This window comes from Narcine bancroftii, chromosome 14 (genome assembly GCF_036971445.1).
Source record: "Narcine bancroftii isolate sNarBan1 chromosome 14, sNarBan1.hap1, whole genome shotgun sequence".
Taxonomy (NCBI): domain Eukaryota; kingdom Metazoa; phylum Chordata; class Chondrichthyes; order Torpediniformes; family Narcinidae; genus Narcine; species Narcine bancroftii.
In genome coordinates, this window is record NC_091482.1 from 48,703,676 (window position 1) to 48,727,679 (window position 24,004).

The following is a 24,004-nucleotide window of genomic DNA, read 5'->3' on the forward strand; positions in this document are numbered from 1 at the left end:
GGTGTATGGGGATTGGACGCCCATGATGAAAATGAAGGTGGTGCTGCCCAGGGAACCGGTCTCGCAACGTCCATAGGAGGTAGGGTCCTGAGCCCTACACGTCTTCCAGGTTGCAAAGCATGATAGAGCTGAACCAGTGGCCCATCGCCCGGCCTTTCAAATGTTTGGCACAGAAATGCTGGAGGAACTCAGCCGGTCTCGCAGCATCCATAGGAGGTAAAGATATATTACTGACGTTTTGGGCCTGAGCTCTTCTTCAAGGTATAAGCAAAAAAAAACAGGAAGGCAACTGAATAAGGACTGGAGAGAGAAAGGGGGAAGAATGGGAGGGGGTGGGGTCCAGACCACAGACAAAGGTGTTGATTGGATATGATAAGAGGAGAGGTGAGAGTTGATTTGACTCTGTGAAAGGAGACAGAGGGAAAAGGGGAGAAAGAGAGAGAGAGAACTGGGGGGAAGAGGAACAGCAGGTGGAGGTGGTTTATCGGAAACCGGAGAAGTCTATGTTAATGCCATTCGGTTGGAGGGTTCTTGAAGTGACAGAGGGACTGGACCAGGGGGACAAAATGGTGACGAGGTATGATGATACCAACCCCCACTCCATTCTTATACAAAATGATCACTTACCAGTCTTCCAACCAGTTTCTGTGAGGTAGTTACATTCCCCGTGTCTCTCATGCTGCAAGCAACGTGGAAGATCAGTTTGCGGAGCCCTTCCAATCCATCCAATGTTTTGCATGATAATTCTCTGCAAAGGACATTTCACAACATAACCAGTGGGAACAAAGTTATTACAAACAGTTCTCGTCACTACATCACAGGAAAGAGGTGATTGAACTTGGCAGGGGATAGGGAAGTGCCAGGGCGTTGTTAGGACTGGAAAATATTAGCTCTAAGTCAAGGATTGGATGGTTTGTGAGTGTTTTATTTGTAATACAGGAGGCAGAGATAAGGCTTAATTGAAATGCGTTGAACCACGAGGGTCTATTTCCCAAAGCAACTGTCAAGGGGAGAGAGTTAAAATAATTGAAAAACAAATTGCAGATACTGACGAAAAAGACAGCCACTTGTCAGCTGGTGAGGCAGCGTCTGTGGAGAGAGGAACAGAGCTACTTCAGGTCAACAGTCCTTTCTCAGGATAAGTTAGAAAGCAAGCTGGATGTGCTGGGGGATTCAGCATTTTCTGTCTGGGTTTAAGGTTTTCAGCCTCTGCCTGATTTTCTGGTCGGGGAACATCAGCAGCAAGGTGGAGACAGGCAGACTGAATGGTGCTGGTGTCATCTGAGGGAGGATGGTGCCAATTCGTTCAAGCGAACCGTGAACGAGAACATAGGCAGAGAGTGCTCCAATGTGGGCAAAAAGGCCCTTTGGCCCCAACCTGCCTATGCTCAGCATGCTGTCCCACTTGCCTGCATCACCCTGTAAATCTTTACGATCCATGGACCTCTCTAAATGTCTTTGGAGGTCTGGATCTGGACCCCGGGTTGGTGATGGATCGAACGGGAGTCTGCGCGGGCGCAAGGCTGCGGGAGCGCTGGAGGCAAATCCACGGACTCCCAGCGACTCTGAAGGGACTGTACCCTTGTTTCTCTTGGACTGTGAGGTTCACCAGGCAACACTAATAGCAATCCTTTGTCTGCCTAACGGCTGGCAGAAGTCAAAGTTACATTTTTAACCTATTATTACGTGACAATAAAAGGAACTTTGGAACCCTTTAAATGTTGCAATTACACCCACTTCTGGCAGCTCAGCCCACATACCTATCACTCTCTTTGTAGAAAAAAAGTCCCCCTAAGGTTGTTTGGTAATCATTTTCCTCTCACCTTAAATTTAACCTCTCTTGTTTCCGACTCTTCTGGGAAAAATGACTAGTTCACCCACGGTAAAACGCGAAGAGTCTGCAGTCATTGTAGTTGAAGTAAAAACACAAGGCTGGAGAAACATAGCAGGCCAAACAGTGGACTTGATATAGCAAAGATAATGACGCATAACCAATGTTTCTGGCTTGAACCCCTCATCAGGGCATGAGCAAAACATAGGCAAGCGCTCAAACAAAATGATTCATCGCATCCATGCATTGGATCAGTCTGGATTTTGAAGCAATAACAAGTGGCTCTGTACGTACGTCAGAAATATTCAATACGATTTGACTCACTGTAAATTTCGGCAACTGATGTCAGGATACCCACTCGCTCTGTGCCCAGACGGAGAGCGACATAATGCCAGGATGTACGCCCGAAGTGTAGCAATTCTCTCTGTCCGAAACTTGGTGTCAATCAAATCAAGGTGGGTTCCTACCACAATCACCGTCGCATTTGGAGCCTTCGCCTTCACCAAAGCAGAAACATCCTTGAGTTAAACCCACTGTTAACATTATTTTTTGAGAATGGAATGCAAACACAAAAAGTAATCGGTGGGAGAGAGAAAGAGCATGGAGATATATTAACTTTTAAAAAAAATGTAGACATACAGCACAGTAACATGCCCTTTCAGCCCTTGAGCTCGTGCCACCCAATTCTACCTACAACCCTGGTATGTTTTTTGAACAGTGGGAGGAAACCAGAGCACCCAAATAAAACCCAAACAGACCATACAAACTCCTGACAGATAGTGGCGGATTCAAACACTGCTACACTGGCTAAGCCATCCTTATGATAGAACAGCCTAGGTAGTCAAAATGGCAGAAATGAAACAGAGAGTCAGACACATGGAGAGCAAAAGGCAAAGGGATAGATGTTAGGGGGGGGGGGGGTGAGGGTTGGGAGGGGTTGGGGAAGAAAGAGATATCAGAGGGGGTGGAATTTTAAAATGCATCCAGGAGAGAGCCAGTTTGTGGATGATCCTTTTAAAGGAGGACTTACTGCAAGAGAATGCAGTTGGGCAAGTGGTTGGCGATTCAGTGGTGAGCATTTTGGAGACAGCAAGCATAACTCTGTTGGTGTCAAGATGGTTATTGTAAAGGATAAGGTGTGACAGAGTATATAGATATATATAGATATGTTTTTGGAAGATAAATTGAGAAAGGTTTGTTAGTGTAGGTCACATGAAAACATTTTAAAAGATCCTATTTGAAATACTGGAGCTCTGCTAATGCTAGACATATCAGCCCCACAGCCTTTGCAAGAGCTTTGGAGAGTGCCCAAAAGACTTCATTAATGGATTGTTTATAAAAAGGCAACAGATGAAAGAGATTGTTGGAGCCGCATACTGTCTACAGGAGAGGATCGTGTGGTTTTGCAAGCAGAGGGAGTCAAAAAAGGCTTTCTCTCAGTGTGTGTGCGAGAGAGAAAGAGAGAGAGAGAGAGAGAGAGAGAGAGAGAGAGAGAGAGAGTGGAACTGGAACAGGACAAGCTGGCAAGAAGCCTCAGTTTGGAAGATGGCCTAGTCAAAGCCCTTGTGGTTCATGCAAGAGGAGAGCACTGGCTGTCTAATGCTTCACTTGGAATAAGAGAAAGAAAAAGAAAGTCTGTGGTGACCTGAAAGAAAGAAGTTATTATCTGGAGATCCCTGAAGCGGCAAGTTTCGTCAGCAAGACACTGAAGAGGTGATTAAAAAAAGGCATCAGTTGTGGATGTCCAGCGAACAACAAATCTCTCTCTGAAAACTGACAAGAACCTTCCTGAGTGGTAACCATTTACCTTTCGAGCACCAAAGCCTGGTAAACTTTATACATGTTAAATTCTGTGCACAGTATAAGAATTGACTGCAACTGGTGAACTTGGAGAAATGAGAAGTGAGATTGGACTGTGAACCAAAGGACTTTTCTGAACTTACATATGCATTACATACACGTATGCTTAGAATTAGAAGGGGGTTGTTAGGTTAAGTAAGTCAATAGAGATAAGTTAAAGTGTGATTCTATTTTCATATTTAAAGGTAATTAAAAGCAACTTTTGTTTAAGTAACCATTTGTCTTGGTGAATATCTATTGCTGCTGGGTTTTGGGGTCCTCTGGGCTCGTAACAAAGGCTATTCTGGAAATTAGGATTCTCAACTGATTTTTATATGGGGTGAAACAAGAAAGTCTGAAAACGCTGATTGTGATAAATACATAAAATTTCTGGAGAAACTCAGCTGCTCCCACTGCATCCGTAGGAGGTAAAGATATACTCTATAACCAACGCTTTGGGCTGTAGAACACTTCTTTTCTACACTTGAGCAAATGTAGTGCATTTACATACATATATTCTAAATCTTATAATCCTTCCAGAGGAGGGGAGGAGCTCACCCCCTGATGGAGATAGGAAACAGCACCAGATTTCTATGGGTAAACATCGTCAGTGACCTGCCCCGGTCCACCCACTTCAAAGAAAGCACACTTCCTCTGAAGCCTGAGGCAAGTGGGCACGTCACCTTTGATCCTCAACAACCTCTGCAGCTGCACCATCTCAAACATCCGGTCGGGGTGCATTGCCCCGGGCAGTACAAGAACTTCCCCGCCCACAAAACAGCAGCGGGCTGTGAACTGAGTCTTTCTTGGCATACTAAGCACGGGCTGTCTCGCTTCACTGCAAGACCACTTTTCTTGCCGCAACTTGATACCTGTGACCATGAAGTCAAACTTCTCAGAGTTCTCTCATGCCGTCTCACACTCTAATTTCTTTAGGCACATTATCTTCTTGCATATCCCTTTTAAAATTTCGCTGCACCAACCTCGATGTTCAGGAGCCAGGACTGCAGGTTTGCCACTGCTTCCTCTCCAAGGGCCAGGTTCCACACCACAAGGTAAAGGGCTTTCTCGGTGAAGAAGCACTGATTGACTGTGGCCATTTTAGCAGCACCGCCAATGTCCCAAACGTTAAACAGAACGGAATCCACCTATGAAACAAGGAGCAGGTACAAATCTAGTTACATTGACTGTGGCTCAGCATTGTTATACCATTTTGTAATCGTGTTCATCATTCCAAACTCTATCTATCTCTCTCTCTGTATACACATGCGCACACAATAAAACCCCTGGTTTCCAGCACCTATGGGGATTGGTAGATGAAGGCAGATAAATTCATTTTCCATTTGCTTGAGATTGAGAGTTGCCTTAATTTCAAACTAATGGAGAGGAGCGCCAATTTTAAACATCCGCATGATTGAGATATTTAGGATTATCAATGGCCTTGACAGGGTGAAATCAAAGCACATGTTCCCAATGATAGGAGAGATTAGGACTAGAGGGCATAGTTTAAAAATACAGGGAAGGACATTTAAGACAGAAAAAAGGAGGATTTTTTTTTTACCCAGAGAGTTGTGGATTTATGGAATGCATTGCCACAGAGGGTGATGGGGGCGGATTCGCTGGATAGATTTAAGAGAGAGTTGGATAAGGCTCTTGTGGGCAGGGAAGTTAAGGGTTATGGGGACAAGGCTGGGATTAGTTATTGAAAGAGAAAGATCAGCCATGATCCGATAAATGGCGGTGCCGGCTCAACGGGCCAATTGGCCTACTCCAGCACCGATTGTCTATTTTGCGTGATTTTTTTTTGCCAGTTGCTTGAATTCCAACAACAGGGGTTTTCCTGTACAGGTAGATGCGTTTTTATGTGCTGTCTATTATGTGTTCATCGTGGTCTGGAGAGACCCTGATTCATCTAGTTCAAGAGATATTGAACTTGAGCTTGTGGCATTAATACACTGTGAGCAGATGGTGCATTTCCTTATCCTTCTGGAAATGTTTATCCTCGTTAGTTGGTCTGGAAGAACAAAAGGCTTTGAAGACTTTAGTTTAATTGCAAGTTGGAAATTATTCTCCGTTTGCCCTGATACTGCACATTCAAAAATGGTTGTTTCGAACTCTGTGTCAAAGTTTAACCCAGCTAAAAAAAAAATCAGTGCACTACATGTTTACAAAGGTTCCCACGAACGACGTGGTCTCATGGGAAGATGAAGCAGATGACCACACGGGTCCAATTCGTATTAGACCATGAGTGGTTCTGATGGGACCTGTGGCTCTCTGCCACTCGCCATCACCTGAAGGCCATACAGAGGCTGCCCTTCTAACAAGCCTGGAACCATTCTCAGTACAACAGTTAGCAACCTGGGTCCGAATCCCGCACTGATTGTAAAGAGGACGTTCTACCCATAGATTTCCTCTGGCTGCTTCGGTTTCCGCCCACCCATCAAAATGCAGGGGGGGGGGGGGGGGGGGGGGAACTGTAGGTTCATTGGGCAGCTTAGCCCGGAAGGCCTGCTACTGTATTGTATGTCTAAATTTAACTAAGTTGAAGAGGAAATGTCTGTATGATCTCTAGGCGGCGATGAATCAGCTGTCTCCGCCATTGCTCTACCCCCACCCCTTTTTCTTTTCTATTTTCTTTTTATTACTATTTTTTCTCCTTTTTTGTTCCGTCTCAATCCCTCTACTTAACCCCTCCCCTTTTTGGCTTCCTCTGTCCATGATCCTCCACCCGAACTCGGATCCACCAATCGCCGATAACCCCATGACTCACGCCCTCCCCCTCTCGTTATATTTGCGATCACCCCTCTCCACACTCAGTCTTGATGAAGGGTCTTGAGAGCTGAAGCACTGACGGTCCATCTCCCTCCACAGGCGCTGCCTGATCCACTCCAACGATTATTTTTTGGTCCAGAATTCAGCACCTGCAGTCTTGCACGTCTCCAGCAGCGAGGACTGATCTGGATCAGATTGCGCTCCAGAGAGATTCTACTGCAACTCAGCGTTCTATCGGGATTGAAGCGGTTGGCCACCGTGGCCTTCTCTTCATCGGAGATACTGGACGCAGACTGGGACGTCACTTCGGTGAGCACCTCCGCTCTGTCCGCACCAGTGACAGGGACCGCCCAGTGGCCCACCACTTCAATCCCGCACCCCCATGGCCTCATGGACATCCCACCAGCATTCTCCAACCGGATGGCATGAACATCGACCTCTCCAGTTTCTGCTAACCTACTCCCTGTTCTCCCTCCCTTCCCCATCCCTCTGGATTCTTTCCTCCAACTCTCCACCCCCTTCCCTCTCTATTCACAGAGCCATCCCTCCTCCCCCTGCTTGCTGGTGTGCCCTCTCTCTCTGATCTACTTTGGGACTGTGCTCCTCTCCCTGCCCCTCCCCACTATTTCGTTCGGGCACCTGCCGAAATTTTTCCATACCCCGATGAAGGGCCCAGGCCCAAAACGCTGGTTCTGTATCTTTACCTTTGCTACATAAAGTGCACTGTTTGACCTGCTGAGTTTCTCCAGTGTTTAAGTTTTTACTTTAAAACAGTGAAGCTTGTGGGCAGAAACCTTTCTCTGTGACGGCAGGACAAGGTTGAGGTGATTGCAAAGAACCAGAGGGAAAATTAAATATTTTATTTTAGTTATGACTTGCCTTAATTGCTTTCCTTCTATTAACCTCTGGGCATCCCTGAAACAATTAACAGAAAGTGAAGTGCTTTTGAAATGTAGTCACTTTTGTGAAGCACCAAGCACATTAACTTAATTATAGGCAACTAGTTTCTTTAAAAAAGCAACTTAATAACAAGCAGATGACCCATCTGGCAAAGTTAGCATCGGAGAAGAGTTGCCTCCCATCGTAAAACATGTGGGGGGCACGGTGTCCTTCAGGGGAACGAGAAGCAGCAGTGAGGGTCCCATAAAGACTGAGAGCAGTTCAGGGATTCAGAGAAGGGTGCATTAGGTTTGCAGAGAGATAGAGATAAATTAGTGGCCAAGGGTCTTTGGAAGGAAAAATGGAAGATCAGATTATTATTTAAATGGCAAGCGATTGCAGCACAGGAGGACTTGGGAGAGCTCGTGCGTGAATCACAGAAGGGTTGGTTTGCAGGCTATCGAGAAGGCAAACGGAATGTTGGCCTCCGTCGCTAGAGGGCTTGAATTTAGGTGCAGGGAGGTCAATGCCGCAACTGTACAAGACACTGCTGAGGCTGCGTCCGGAGGACGCTTGAGGAAGGACGTACTGGCTTTGGAGGCGGGCCACCAGGTTGATTCAAGAGATGAAGGGGTTAGCCTATGAGGAGAGATCGGGTTGTCTGGGAGCATCCTCTATTATTACTAGAAGAATGAGAGGGGATCTTATAGAAACATTATGAAAGGCCTAGATAAGATAGAGGTAGGCAAGTTGTTCCCATTGGTGGGGGAGACCAGAACTAGCAGACGTAGCCTTGAGATTCAGGGTTGTAGATTTAGGACGGAGATGAGGAGGAGCTGCTTTTCCCAGAGGGTGGTGAATCTATGGAATTCTCTGCCCTTTGCAGTGGAGGTGACCTCTGTAAATACATTTAAGACAAGATTCGATAGATTTTTACATAGTAGGGGAATGAAGTAGAGATGAGCCTTTTGTTAGATGATCTCATTGAATGGCAGGGCAAGCTCGATGGACCGGATGGCCGACTCCTGCTCCTATTTTCTTATATTTCATTGAGTAACGCTCCACTGTGGCCAATACAGCACCACTGCAAACCTTCTACAGAACCACGCATTCTCCACAGCAGCTCTCATCGGGATACGCCAGATTGAAGAGCTTGGTGATGAACAGCAAACGGTGAGATGGGCTCAAGTGGTCTAGGGATGATGTTGCCTGCAAAGCCTATGGATGAGGCTGTGGCAGGCGGGGGTGGGGGGTGGTGGTGCGTAAGAGAAAATAATGTAGCATGGTTGTTGTCTGTTTTTGTACTGAGGTTTCAGGGGAAACAGAATTAAAATCTGGTTACTTCACTTGCAAATAGGAATTGTTTTTTCTCATAACACTGAAGAGGAAGGTTGGAGGTTGCACTAGTATTGATATGGTTTGAGGAGGTTTACCATTGAGCCATGGGTGATACGGTTAGCACAGTGCTGTTATAGCACCAGCGATTGGGACCGAGATTCGACGCTGTCTGTATGCTCTCCCCGCGTCTTCGTGGGTTTCCTCACACCCTCCCAAAAAATGTACGGGGTTTGTAGGTTAATTGGGTGTAATTGGGCTGGGTTACTGGGCAGTACGTCTAAATTTAAAATGGCAGGGCAAGCTCGACGGGCCGGATGGCCGACTCCTGCTCCTATTTCTTATATTTCACTGTGCGATGTTCCACTGCGGCCAATACAGCACCGCTCTCTACTGCAAAACTTCCACAGAACCACGTGCTCTCCACAGCAGCTCTCATTTGGATACGCCAGATTGTAGAGCTTGGTGACTGAAGTGCACCGTTTTCCCACAGGACTCTGTGCTCTCTCCTTGGTAACCATCCATTTGGATTTAAGCATGGAGGCTATTAAGTTTGCTTCTATTATCAAAATTAGGGGTGTGGTTGAAAATGAAGAAGGCAATTGCTTGCTGGAAGTTATCAATAGATTACTGAGGCTGGTCACGTGTCCAATGGGAGTTGATCCACTTGAGTATTAAAGAGGTCATGTTGCAGCTTTTATAAAATGTTGGTTGGGCCACAATTGGAATACTGTGTGCAATTCTGTTCACCTTGGTGCAGGAAGGATGCCGTGGCTTTGGAAAGGGTACTGATGAGATGCCTGGAATAGAAGGTGCAGTAAAACCCCTGGAATTTGGCACCTATGGGGATTGGTAGATGCTGGGTAAGTGAACTTGCTGGTTGCTTGAGATCTCATGCTGTGTGATTGGCAAAATAACTGTTAAGTGGTGCCAATTTTAAACTTTTGTATTTTTTTTAACCTATTTATTTTCCCTGATTTTTTTTTGCCGGTTGCTTGAATTCTGGATAACGGGATTTTACAGTATTTGTTATGGGGAGAGATTAGGCAAAATTGGGTTGTTTTCTCTGGAGCGCAGAGGCCTCAATTTTACTCGAGGCATGAATGCCCATCAGGGAGACCTGATGGAGGTTTACAAAATCATGAGATTTTGATAGGGTAGACCCCAGGATAAAAGTGGTGCACATTAATTGACAAGCATTTAAAGCGAAAGAAAGGAAATTTAGGGGAGAAGCGAGGGGCACATATTTTATACAGAGAGTGGTGGATGCCTGGTATCGGCTGCCAGGGGTACGGTGGAGGGAGATACAGCAGTAGTCGGCACAGAGACATGGGCCAAAATCATTGAGGACCCCTTCCACCCCATCTTTCAGCTGCTCTCGAGGGGGGAAGAGATACAGGAGGATCAGAGCCAGCACCACCAGGCTGAGGAACAGCTTCTTCCCACAGGCAAGGAGAATGCTGAACAACCAAAGGAACTGCTTACACTCACCCTCCGAGACTCTCATATGCACAAAGCGATATGTATTTAGTTGTGTATAGATAAAATACTTGTCCTGCATCAGTATTGTGTGTGTGTGTGTGTGTGTGTGTGTGTGTGTGTGTAATGTCTAGGTGTGTGTCTGCGTGTTTTGCACCGGGGACTGGAGAATGGTGTTTCATCAGGTTGTACTTGTACGATCGGATGAGAATGAACTTGAAAAAGGCTTGTTTCTGTGCTACACTGTTCTATGTTAGTCTAGGAAACTGTGGAAATAAATTGGGGAAAAGCAAATAGGGCAAAACAACCTCTCAAAGATGGAGATGTGGAGGACGAAATAGATCGTTGAAGATAGCTGAGAGGTTTATAAGGTGGCCAACTGGACACACCCTTTTGTTGGTGAGGCAGGGAGCAAAAGAGAAGGGAGGAACTCCTGCTCGAACTAAAGAAAACACATCGCTAACAACATGAAGCCTTCTGGTCACCACTTTGGAGGAAGGATGTGATATCACAAGAGACAGGGAAGCGGAGGATGCCGGAATGATTATTGCTACAAAGCCGAAAGAGTCTGGTTTCACTTGGTGGAACAGAGCAGGTTGAGGGGGGAATTTAATTCTTCAAAATGATTTGGAACCTGAACAGAGTGTTTCCCTTGGCAGAGGGGACAGTAACCAGGGGGCACAGAGGAAAGGAGGAAAATTACCCAATGGGCTCAGAATTCTCTGCCAGAAAGAGTGTGGGGTAGGAATCCTCACCCTATTTAGACTGTTCCTGGAGGAACAGGTAAGGAACCATAAAGTGAATTTTAAGAATACAGTTTCACTTATAGAACATGGTCAGTACAGGCCCTTCTGCCCTCGATGTTGTGTTCGCTATATATGATGACCCAAAAAAAATCTAAACCCTCCTTACCTTATAACCCTCTATTTTCCTTTCATCCATATGCCCCTATAATGTTCCAGCCTCCACCCCCATCCCCAAAAAGGCATTTGAGGCGGCCACAACTCTCTGTGTAAAATAAAAACCTCCCCCTGACGTCTCCCCTCAACTTCCCTCCCTTCACTTTGAACAGATATGCCCCGGTGTTTGCTATTCCCGCCCTGGGAATGTGACATAACATTAACTGCCGGAAGTCATGCAGCATCGCAGGTACCTTAGTCTTGACTGGAACAGGTCGCAGAAGCTCCCAGTTGCTGGTTTGGATGCTGCTCTCTTTGTGCATGGGATTTGGAGGTTTCCCGGTCTGAAGAGTCTCCACCAGGGTGGACTTTCCCTGACGAGGAGGACCGATGACAATCATCTTCATCAGCTTGCAAGGCTCAGCTTTGCGCAGCTGAGCTCTGAGGAAGGCCAGCACTGAGGTGGGACCTGCGGAGGCCACGATGATGGTCAGCACAACAGGCCATGAAAGGAGTGGGCTTCTATTTGCCATTCAGTACGATCTGTGGTCTCCATCCTTTACCAATATCACTCAAAGCTTATCAATCCATTTTAAAAATTAACAACAGACTCGTGATCAATTTGGGGAAAAGGGTTCCACTTCATCCACTTTCAAAATGCTTCTAAATTCACTTTTGAGATGATGCCCTTGATTCGTCATACTCGAATGGCTCAAAAAATAGTTTCTGTCTCCTGATCAAGTCCAGAAATCATCACATCACCTTTCATGCTATAACGGGAGTTGTATAAACCCCAGTCATAATAAACCTTTCTTATCCATGTATCGGGTTAAAAAAAAAAGATTTTGTCTAGAACAGTGGTTCTCAACCTTTTTCTTTCCACTCACATACCACTCTAAGTATTCCCTATGGATTGCTTAAGGTGGCATGTGGTTGGAAAGAAAAAGGTTGAAAACCACTGTTTGAATCGTCCCTAATTGACTCGTTATGTGCACGGTTTCATAACCCCAAAGGAAAGGGGCCATGACAATTTTTCTCCAGCAAAATATTTCAGTCACAATTGGCTCCAGGGCAGTGATTCTCAATCTTCCCTTCCCATTCACATCCCACCTTAAGCAATCCCAGAGCACTGATGGCATAGGAATTACTTAAAGTGGTACGGTGAGTGGAAAGATAAAGGTTGAGAACCACTGGCCTAGAATATTTATCCCAAACTATGTTGTGCAGAATGATGCATATTACTGCCATCCTGCTGTAACCAGGGCATTCTGTAACTCTAGCCTATCATTGAGCATATAACATTAATTGTTAAATGAGACTTTTGCTCTTCCCTGAAACTTCAAAAGATTCCAATTAACATTTGATTTAGAGAGTTAAGAGCTGATTTGATCTAAATATGTGCTTAAGTGTGGGTTAACTTGAATGGATAGCACGCAATAGAAAAAAAATTCACTGTATCTTGACAATAAATAATTCATTTTCAACATGTAGCTTTGTGGACTCGATCTTCAATTCTCCAAGTTTAGATCATTCCCACCTTATTCATGCTTGTACCTGGAATGACTATTTTGCCTGCCCTTCCTCTCTTTCTTTTCCCCTCTGACTTTCTGCGACACGAGCTTTATTTACCTTACGCCAGACAAACGTGAAAGTGTATCACATATGTCACATTTTTACACGACAATAGCAGGTCCTACGGGCCAGAATATAAAACATCAGTTGAATAGACGAAGCAGCTTAATTTCCCCTTAAAGACCACATTCTTTCACCTTTCAGAGGTGGATCGATGTCTCATCCATTTCCTTCTAACTTGATGTAGATTATAATGCCTTAAGTGATTTATCACCTTTCAATCCTATTAATTGCTCTGATATGAGTTTATTGCAAATGTCATCAGCTCCTCACTTACTCTTCACCGGCACGTCCACGATTCGGGAGAGATTTTCTGAGTGTTATTTCAATATTTGTTCCATTTCTTCACCCCACTCCCCCCAATATATTGCATTCTATCCCAGACCAACATTAACTTTCACAAAGAGTCACAAAGCACAGAGAGAGAGGCCCTTCAGCCCACTGTGTTCATGCTGAGTTGCTATCTACACCAATCCCATTTATTAGCTGCTGCTGTGCGAAATGCTTCCACGTCCTTCCTTTTCAGGTTGAGGGAATGTGAGCCAAACGCAGGCAAATGGGACTATCTTTGGTCGACAACGTGGTCAGTATTGGATAAGATAGGCTGAAGGGCCCATTTCTGTGCTAGAAAAATCTGAGCCTGGTCACTTTATAACCATATCTCTCTGATTATTATTGCATCATATCCATTTATTTCTAGTCTTACCCTTCACCTACCTTGTATTACAAATATGCATAAAGAACTCTCAATTTTTCTTTGTGGCATTTTCCAAATTTTTGCTGTCTCTCTCTTACTCACACAGCGTCTTTTTCCACTGTGCCCTGCTGTTTGACTTTCCTCTTTTAATTTCTGTTTTCACTCTCTTCCTTTTAGAACAGCTAATTCTTTCCCCAGTTCTGCCAATGTTTCCCTCGGAATTGCAACTCACTTCCTCCACACTAATCTCTGCATTCAAACCTCTGATCTCCATCCCCAAAAAAAAACCTAATCTGGGATTCAAGAGGGCGCTGAGGGCAGGAAGAGTACCCAAAGAGCCTCGGGCGCCAAAGGTTTCTGGATCGTATCGGAAGTTTGGATCTGGAGCTCGGGTTGCCGATGAATTGAACAGGATTCAGTATGGCTGCAGAGGCTGTGGGAGCGCTGGAGGCCAATCCCCATGGGCATTCGGTGTCTCTGAAGGGGCTTTCTTTTGCTTCTCTTTCTCTTGTACTGTAAGGGGCAGCACGCAATACTAATGGCAACTCTTTGCAGGCAGAAGTGAAAGTATATTATGCATATTACATTTTGAATGGCTTATTATGTAACCGTAAAAGGAACCTCTGATGCCTTTCTGATTCACCGAGAGGATCGCTGGAGTCTCTCTCCTCACCAACGACTTGAAATACCAGGATTGTTGTCTGAAGAGGGCATGCAAAATTATCGAGGACCCCTTCCACCCTGCACGCGGCTCCTCTCAGTCCGTCGGGCGAAGAGATACGGGAGGATCAGAGCCAGCACCACCAGGCTGAGGAACAGCTTCGTCCCACAGGCAGTGAGAATGCTGAATGACCAAAGGAACCGTGCACACTGACCCTCTGGGACTCTCATATTCACAAAACTTATTTATTGGGAAAAATTAATACCTGTTCTGCATAGGCATTATTTGTCTGTATGGGAGTTATGTCTGGTTGTTTGTCTGCGTGTTTTGCACCGACGACCAGAGAACACTGTTTCGTCAGGTTGTACTTGTGCATCAGATGACCATAAACTTGACTTGATTCTGGATTTTAATTTGAAATCTTGCTGCTCCTTTTAGCAAAACTCTTGTCCAACCAATATCAGTGGTTCCTAATTGGACCCTGACAACTAGGTCTTAATAATGATACTCATGATGAGTTTAGTGTCATATACATCATACAATGTACATTTACATTAAAATTCATGCAGCAGCCAAACACCTTAAAAAAACTATAATGGAATGCATTAAATTAAATTGAAAAGAGATAATAAATATAAATGATTGATGAATAATAAATATTCACAGTTACTATAGTGCAAGGAAGACTAGTGGTGCTACAGTCGTGCAGAGAGTCCTTTTGTGGTGTCAGAGGAGCCCATGATTAATGTAACAAGGGGATGTTTGAGAGCCTGGAATGTCCTTAACTTTGGCTCCAGAGAGGTACCTCAATCCTTGCGCCTCATGTTCATCACTGTAGAGAATAAGGTCTGTCCCCCTATCGATATTCAAGATTCCTTTCATTGCCTTTTAATAATTAAAAAAATGTAATCTACACAAAATTTTCTACTTGTGAAGGCAAACAAAGAGTCACCTTGAGCATTGCCCGGCGTCCCTATCAATAGGAGAAAGAGAAGAAAAAGATGGTCCCTAGAGAAACACTGCATGTCCGGGGATTCGCCTTCAGTTTTCCTGTAGCCGCACAGACTCCAGTCCAAACCATCGGCAGCCCGAGCTCCAGATCCGAACCTCTGATATCATCAGGAAGCTGGCAGCGCCCGAGGCCCTTCGGGAGCCATTCTTGCCCTCGGCCCTCTCGAATCCCGGTTCCGATAACTGGCTCCCATGAGACCGCAGCCCGGTGTGGGTCCTTCAACTGCTGAGCCCCTCGCTAGTCCGCTGCTGTGATCACCATCCTTTTGGGCCGTCTCCTATGCTTCTCCTTCTCAGAGAGAGTGTGTGTGTGTGTGTGTGTGTGTGTGTGTGTGTGTGTGTGTGTGTGTGTGTGTGTGTGTGTGTGTGTGTGTGTGTGTGTGTGTGTGTGTGTGTGTGTGTGTGTGTGTGGAGGGGGGTGTGGGGGCGAGGGAGTACTCTCCCTATTGCTGGTACCCTGAGCTGATCCGCTGCTTCCCCAGAGCCTGCAACCCCTTGTGGTCAGCTCCCCAGCTCAGGTGCCACCACCTTGGGCACCCATATTCTCCCATTACCAGCACGTTTGTTTGTACTTACTTAACTTGAGTGGCTCTCTACAACATGGTGTTGAGGTCAAAGTTTGCCCATGCACCTTGTAAGTCTGTCGTCCAGGCTAACAAAATCTTTGGCCAAGCTGGGGTTCCATCAATTTCTAGACCCCCGTGTGCACCTTCCCACATCCCCCTACTCATCCTGCATACCCAACATAAAGTACTTAAGCTGATGTGTGTGATGGACACCTGGGTCAAATTAACCAACCCCATCAATGCATCAGAGTATCCAAATCTCTGACTGAAGCTCATTGACTCCGAAGCAAAGTCTCTCAAGATGCAGGTCAACATAGATGATTACAAAACACAAACTTCTGTCAAAGTTTGGCAATTTCACAAAAAAAAAGCAACTGTTGGCAGGACAATTATTTACAGGATTGATAGGTTTTTTCTTGCCCAAGTTTCTAAGGGATATGGAAGAAGTTGGGCAAACCAAATTAGGTCACAGAACAACCATGATCTCATTGAATGGCAGAGTGGCTTGAAGCTCTAAGCAATGACGTCCTGTTCCTCTGGTTAGTTTTGCCCCTGCATGGCCCACACCCTGAACTTGGCTTCTCTCTCTCTCTCTCTGACTCAGCCAGAAATTAAATCAATCGTAGAACATAAAAATGAACAAGTAAGCTCAACTTACCTTCATTTCTGATCTCCACCGGTACATTCGTGATGTTTAACTGTTCGATGTCCAGCTGCCATAAGTTAGCGAGCTGGCCTAGCTCAGCAGGAAGTTCTCGAATACCTGGGTTACTGAAGAAACAGAGCAAAGCCAACATAGATAGAGATCAAGTCAAGTTCATTTCCATTAGTACAACCCGACGAAACAATGTTCTCTGGATCAAATCTGCTCCACTCCATGAGAAAATTACCGAATTTGGTGAAACCTTTTGAGTTGAACTTGGGTTATATTCTTTTTCTTGAGATTTTAGACCTGGGGAAGGGGGGGGGGGGGAGCAAGCTCTTAATTTAGACATACAGCAGGGTAACAGCCCACGAGTCCGTGCTGCCCAATTAACCCACACCACCAGTGCGTACTCGTGGCCCAAAATGGCCTGCTACGCTGCTATATGTTGACATTAAAAATCAAAAGGTTGGCCACCCTTGCACAAACAGCACGGTAACAGGCCCTTTGGGCCCATGAGCTCGTGCTGCCCAATTACACCCAATTCATTTTCAATCTTCGGTACTTTCTGAAGCACAATGAGGCTTTCTGATACATTAAAATGCTCTTCAAACTGGACGTTGATCCAAACAGTGGATCTTTCCGTTCCATCAGATTAATTCTATTAGGGGAATCTGACAGACATTCAGAGTTGGACAAGACTACTTACAGGGAGAGAGAAAAAAAACACATCTTTACTTGGAAAAAAAATCTATGCTGCTTTCTCAACACAAGAGACTCTTTAATCCATTATTTTGTGTCCATAATAAACAACAGCCAACTTACTTGGAAAGGTACAATTCAGTGAGAGAATGAAGTGAACACACTGACTGAGGGACTGAATCCAGAAAGTTGCTATCCAGATGCAGGATTTCTAAACAATCACCAAGGATTTGTGGGAATTCAATCGCTGAAACTGAAAATAAAGAGATTAATGCATTTTCCTTGATTAGTGTTTAATAACGTTTAATTTTTCTTTTGGCAGGTTGCATTTTTGTCACAGAATCATGCTTTTCTGTTTACTTGGCACAACCATGCAAATACTGACTGCACTGATGATGTCTGGCTCTGATCTCCAGGATAACAGCAGGATCGCATCTGGACCAAGATTGTATGCCTCCTCTGGTCATCCTTCCCTTTCTCCACACCAAGAAAATTAACGCTCATGAAATGTGCAAGATTTATCCTGAAGCAGCAAGGAACAGTTTAAGTGTTCCCTACACCATCGGTGATCTGTGATTAGAAAGGGATTGCTTAAGGTGGGATGTGGGTGGAAAGAAAAAGTTTGAAAACCACTGTTTTAATCGTACCTAATTGGCTCGTTATGTGCACGGTTTCAGAACTCCAAAGGAAATGGGCCAATGACAATTTTTCTCACGCAAAATATTTCAGAAACATTTGGGTTGAGAGCAGTGATTCTCAACCTTCTCTTCCCACTCACATCCCACCTTAAACAAACTCTTACTAATCGCAGAGAACCGATGGCATTGGGCAGGGCCAAACCGCGGTCTATGTGGCTTGTGGAAAATTTAAATATTCTGTAAATTTCGACCCCCCCCTCACCCGCCCGACTCGCGCTACCTGTCTCTCGCCCGCCCAACTCGCGCTGCCGTTCTCTCGCCCGCCCAACTAGTAAGACTAATTTTGTAATGTGGAAATCTGATTAAAATATCTCTAATTTTTTGGTTTACTTTTTTTTTACATATTTGTGTCTTTGTGATAACTGAAACTAATACAAATTAACAGTTTAAAAACTGCATGAATGAATAAATATTATTGCATTTAATATGCATTTCTTAAAATTTATTTAAAATTTTTGTAACAAAATGTGTACGTAACAATAAAAACGTATGTGTGAATTTTGTTCATGTCCTGCGGTTCTCAAACATCTGAGCTTTATCGTTTGTGGCTCTTACATTAAGCAAGTTTGGCCACCCCTGGCCAAAGTGGGATGTGAGTGGAAAGAAAAAGGTTGAGAACCACTGTTTTAAAGGGAAGCAAACGCTAGAACTATTCCTTCAGGATAAATCTTTCACATTTCACGAGTGTTGATTTTCCTGTATGTTCCTGCTCCAGGTCAAGCACATGCTTTGTTTTAAATATATGAGTGTGTATCAAATAACCTTGGAGAGGAGGCTCACCATGATATCCACTCTTTCCAGTGGAGTGGGTACATTTTTTTAAAAATGAGATAGCAGGCCCTTCTGGCCCACGTCGTCCAACTGCACCCATGCGACCCGTTAACCTACTAACCATTGGGAACACAGGAGGAAATTAGAGCACCCGGAGGAAACCCACGCAGATAGCGCAAGATTGGAAGCCAGGTTGTTGGCGCTATAATAGCATTATGTTCACCATGCTACCCTGTCTCAGCCAAGCTGAGATATTCTGACGGGTTTACTGTTAAGAAAAAGTAGAAACAACACTATATCTTTTAAGCCTTGTCCAACATTGGCGGGGATCATGGTCAATCTGCGATTTCATTCCCTTTGTTCACCTTTGGCTCTTTTCCTTCAGTTGGACTAATGAAGAACTACCAATCTCAAAGTCTACAATTTGACCAAGTGCCACTTGGTGAATTAAGTTCCATCCTCCCCCATTTTTTTCTGTAGGTCTTCCCGTGTGTGGGATTTTTGCCCTGGGAATAAAAAAGATTCTCACTCATCAACGCCTCTTATAATTTTATAAGCTTCGATCAGGCTCCAATGCTCCACAGAACACAACCCAAATTTTATTGACCTCTCCCTATAGCTCATCCCCTCTCATCCAGGCAGCATCTTGCTAAACCTCTTCTGTACCATTTCCAAAGCCTGCACGTCCATTACTGCAACAGGGGTACCAGAATCGCACACAGGTGCCACCTAACTACACTTTTACACAGCAGCAGCATGACTTCCGTTCTCTGGGAATCCCATCATTATTGATGGCGAGAATTCTTTGTGGCCACTTTCAGGGAACTATGGACTTGGGACCCCGCCACCCCACATCCCTCTGTACATTAATGTTATTGAGGCACTTATAACTTTCTACTTTCCCCTTACATTTGGTCTCCAAAACCTCACACTTGTTCAGATTAAACTGCATCTGCCATTTCTCTGCCCATATCTGTAACTGATAGACATCCTGCTCAATCTTTTGATAAACCTCTTTCTTTTAAAAATATTTTTATTAATTTGATAGGGAGAAAGATTACATGCATGTATTGCTTAGATATTAATTAATTATATAGCTTTAATATGATGCAATACAGATGAGTCATTGACTTATACAACTTTTGATAAAAGTGAAAAATCTTTATGAGTATTTCATTTCATATTCTAATATTGAGATGTTCTCCTGGCAATACTGAGGCAAAGTCCAGACAAGCAATGGGATCGGTTGCCAAGGCACAAAAGGCAATGGAGCGAATGTGAGCAAACGGCCTAGATATGAACAAAGGTCAGCATAGAGATGATGGGCCGATGGGCCTGTTTCTGTGCTGAGTGACTCACTGGTGGTATATGTACAGTCAGATGATAATAAACGTGAAGGAAGGCTTTTCCCAAAGCATTATCTGCCTCCGTGATCAGACTAAGTCAGTCCAATTAAAATAAAACAATGCAGACAAACAGCACATGATGGGCAAATTTGTTACTGCTGTTAACATACACATGTTTGGGGTTTTCACTATAGCTCTGTAAGCCGAGATCCCTGGCAGATTAACAACCCTGTGTGCCGTGCTAACCTCCAGACAACGGAAGGTTTCAGCATTTCAGTCTGACCACGGTCATCCCAGGAGTGTGAGCTCTGCCTGACAATGAAAGTCATGGGTAGGGAGTGATGGATGGCATGATGCATTTGTTCAAATCCTTGCTTAAAGGAAGAAAAAAAACAAACGTCTTGGGAAAGAAGGGAGACTCCTCAGGTAGGTGGATCAGAGAGGATTTTCCAGACTGCTGTTGGCCACGTGGGGGCCAGTTATTCATTTGCTGGGTACAAACACAGAAGTAAAAACACATAGAAATGCTGGAAGAAGTCAGTCGGTCTTGCAGTGTCCGGAGGAGGTGAAGATACATTACCGATGTTTCGGGCCTGAGCCCTTCCTTAAGTATAAGCGAAGAACAGGAATGAGTCAGCTTGAAGACTGGCAGGCAGACCAACAAAAGGTTTTTTATTGGATCTGATAAGAGGCTGCTGAGTTTCTCCTCCGTTTCTGTGCGTTTTTACTACCATCAGAGCATCTGCAGACTTTCATGTCGCACAAGCACAGGAAGAAACAACAGACAGGAGCAGCCAGAGTTGCCAGAACCCCCGCTCAGCGATCAGAATCACCGCGGCCTGATAATCTGATCAAGAGTTTACTGTCAGACACACAAGTACAATGCCAACATACTTACTTGCTGCAACCAAATGGGGGCTTCAAAGAAAATGTCTCCTAACCTTAATCAATCATCAGATTGGATCCCTTACCCATCTCTGAACATCTCTTCAGCCGCACCGTAAAAAAGTTGACTTTTCTCATCCGGGCTGGTTCGTCTACCCTGGAGATGGGAAACAAACAGGCAAGTTCCAGTCATGGCTGTCACAGCTCGAGCCACGGGAGCCCTGTTAGCCCACGGGCCCAAGTTCGGCCTGGTGTCCACATTTACCCGAAGCACCCATCCTTGCCTGCCCACCTCCCCTGTTAACCCTGGCATACAGCCTCTCTGCTCTTGTCTACCACAAACCGCCCTTTTCCCCAGCTGCCACTCCACCCCTGGACACTGGTGAACAGGTTTTGGCCATAGAGTGTCTGTGGCCCCACCCCTAGACCTTGAAGGGGTGGGGCTGGGAAAGAGGGAGAGTGTTTACAGAGACCCAACTCCCAGCAGGTAGTTTTAATAGTCTTTCTCTCTCTACTATTGAAGCATTCGAAAACCATTAAAGTTGCCATGATGACACATGGAAATGATTAAAACAATCAAGCAGAGTTTAAAAAAAAAAATCCTTTCCTCCTTCTCCATATCAGTAGCTTGGGTATTCTGTGTTCCAGTGAGGGGGAGCATTGGTCCATTTCTAGTGTGGTCGGTATTGGCAGAACGCTGGGGAATCTTGGTGCAATTGGATTCTGAAGCAGAGCGCTTCCTGGGAACAAGGTTCTGCTTAGCTTGAGGAGCAGTTTGGCACCACCTGTTGCTAACAATTGGCCTTGTCCCGTAACGGGCAAACTCAGGGGAGGCCTGCAGTACCTCCCAAAGTGCTGGACAGGCAGTCAATGTTTTGGGCCTGAGGCCTTCCTCAAGAATTCCCACTGAAGCGCCGAGGGCTGAAACATCGACTGCCTGTTGCTCCCCTCGGATGCTACATGTCGTGCTGAGTTCCTCCAGCGCTCCAAGCACTGTTCCAGTCCCGGAGCATCTGGAGACTCCATGTCCACCTCCATGATCCCTGCAATATTCTCTGTGCGGGCACATGGCTCTGGTGAATTACTGGTCAGCCTTGGCACCAAGGTTCCTCTACTGCCCTACTCCAGAGATAAAACTGAGTTAAAACAAGCACTAAATGTGCTGGAGAAACCTAACATGTCAAGCCGCATCCATAGCAAGTAAAGGGAAACCAAGGATTTGGGTACAATTCAGACTACAAGCAAAATGTAGGCAGGAGCAAATATAAACATGCATAACCAACATTTTGGACACCCGTCTATATTTTTCTTGATGATGGGATCAAGCCCAAAATGTTGACTATGTATCTTGATCTTTGCTGTATAAAGTTCACTGCTTGTCCTACTGAGTTTAGCCAGCATTGAGTTTTTACTTTGATCATGGTGTCTACAGACCTTTGTGTTTTCACCAAGGCTTCGGGACTGAGCAATTGGCACCTCAAGGGTGCAGGCCCGAAACTTTGGGTCACCTCCAATGGATGCTGGGCGACCCGCTGAGATTGTCCCGTACGGCGGCAATAATTGCACTCGACTCCAGCACCTGCACTTTTTTGTTCAATTGCATACTTGACACCGATCTTTTGACCAGGTATTCCTCATGGGAGCGAGTAAGGGTAGTTAGTCTCAGGGGACAACACGCTGAGGATTTTGGCTTTAATTCTTTCGGAGATTTCAGTGTGGGGGGGGGGTGGGGGCAGGTTCAGGTCTCTTGCCTCCACTCCTGACAGTTCCATCAACAGTGATGTACTCCAATTCTAAAATTAATTTTGTTAAGCATCAGAAACAACTTCGTTCACATCGTACAGACGTACTTTGTGCCCCCTTTTTCTAAAAAAGATCGAGAAACCAACACATATATTCACATTCACCCTCAGATACACTCCCTGACCATCTTAGCACCTTTGCTAACAGTATCTACAGTATATTACCAATTGTACTTGTGCAACCATCTCATGGACATTTACTCCGTAAACTCTCATAATTCAGAGAAATAATGCATAAAGGGTTCCCATTTAATGAAAAAAAATTCCCAGAGGACCCTCTTAACATGTGTTTGATTTTCTCTAGTCTAATAAAGAAACCGATGTCCTTTATTGATTGTGCAATAGAAGGGCACCTATCAGACTTCCAGAGCAATAAAAGATCGGACGCTTAGCTAATAAGAATGTGAACGCTATCACGTCTTTGAGTAGAGAATTTTGTAGAAGAGCAGCTAATCCAGGAGTGAGAGGCATAGTTTCAAAAAATTTATCACTCTATTTTGTCAATCAAAAGGCAATCACCTTCCAAAATAAAGACAGGCTGGGAGCAAGAATTGGAAATGGGGATTGAGGAGAAACTGTCGGAAGAGGCAATTGATAGAATTCACTCTACCACCCCCTCCACTCGGTTGGGACTCATTCAGTTTAAGGTGCTGCACCCAGTCCACTTCTCTAAATCCAAACTAGCAGCCATTTATCCTCTCAGTGTAATCGGAGCAATAGCTCCACTTGGCACCTTCCCAAGTCACGCATTTCATCAAGGCCCCAAAATACAGGGTTTCTGGACCAGAGCCGTTAGCACATTATCCAAAATAATTAAAGCTAAATTGCAACCCTGCGCATTGACTGGAATCTCCCTAAATTATCTCCGAGTTTCTGCCCAGGACATTAGTTACCCAGCTCTGAGGTCCACAAGCTAAATGCCATTGGATCGAGCATGTCAAAGGCACACAGATCCACATTCAATCCCGGCCTCAAGAGCTGTCCATATGGAGTTTACACGTTCTCCCCTGAAAATGTGTGGGTTTCGTCGGATTTCCTGAAGGCGTGGCAGGTTAATTGGGCTCTTTAAATGGCCCCCTTACTTGCTTGGGAGAATCTGGGGCGATTTGATGGAAATGTGGGGAGAACAGAATGGGACAAGATCACAAGATGTAGGAGCAGAAGGAAGCCCATTGGCCCATCGAGCCTGCTCCATCCTCCCACTCAGCCCCACTCCTTGGCCTTCTCCCCTGTTACCTTTGGTGCCCTGACTAGCCAAACATCTATCAATCTTTGCCTGAAATACACACATTCTGTACTCCAATAAGTACAGTCCAAGACCCGACATTCAGAGAACCATACAGCACAGAAATAGGCCCTTCAGCCCTTCTAGTGTGTGCTGAACTATTTTTCCATCTAATCCCACTGATCTTCACCAAGTCCCTTCCGTCCATGTATCTGTTCAAATTCTTCTTATATTTCAAAATTGAGCCCGCATTCACCACTTCAGCTGGCAGCTCATTCCACACTCTCTGTGTGGAAAAGTTCCCCCTAAACTTTTCCCCTTTCACCCTTAA

The 24,004-nt window shown here is 45.1% G+C and overlaps 1 protein-coding gene across 8 annotated transcripts in view; it reads right to left on the minus strand.

Moving 5' to 3' along the window:
* lrrk1 (leucine-rich repeat kinase 1) overlaps positions 1-24,004 on the minus strand; it is a 151,120-nt gene that overhangs the window by 53,694 nt on the left and 73,422 nt on the right. For 6 of the 8 annotated variants that reach the window (XM_069911447.1, XM_069911444.1, XM_069911450.1 and 3 more), the window contains 8 exons: positions 20,733-20,803; positions 17,070-17,199; positions 16,260-16,372; positions 11,289-11,503; positions 7,322-7,357; positions 4,654-4,818; positions 2,156-2,328; positions 628-748 (listed from right to left, as the gene is read on the minus strand). In XM_069911447.1, the coding sequence (XP_069767548.1) occupies positions 628-748; positions 2,156-2,328; positions 4,654-4,818; positions 7,322-7,357; positions 11,289-11,503; positions 16,260-16,372; positions 17,070-17,199; positions 20,733-20,803 (1,024 nt within the window). The remainder of the gene's footprint in view (positions 1-627; positions 749-2,155; positions 2,329-4,653; positions 4,819-7,321; positions 7,358-11,288; positions 11,504-16,259; positions 16,373-17,069; positions 17,200-20,732; positions 20,804-24,004) is intronic. The other 2 variants (XM_069911448.1, XM_069911445.1) reach the window with 1 other exon arrangement.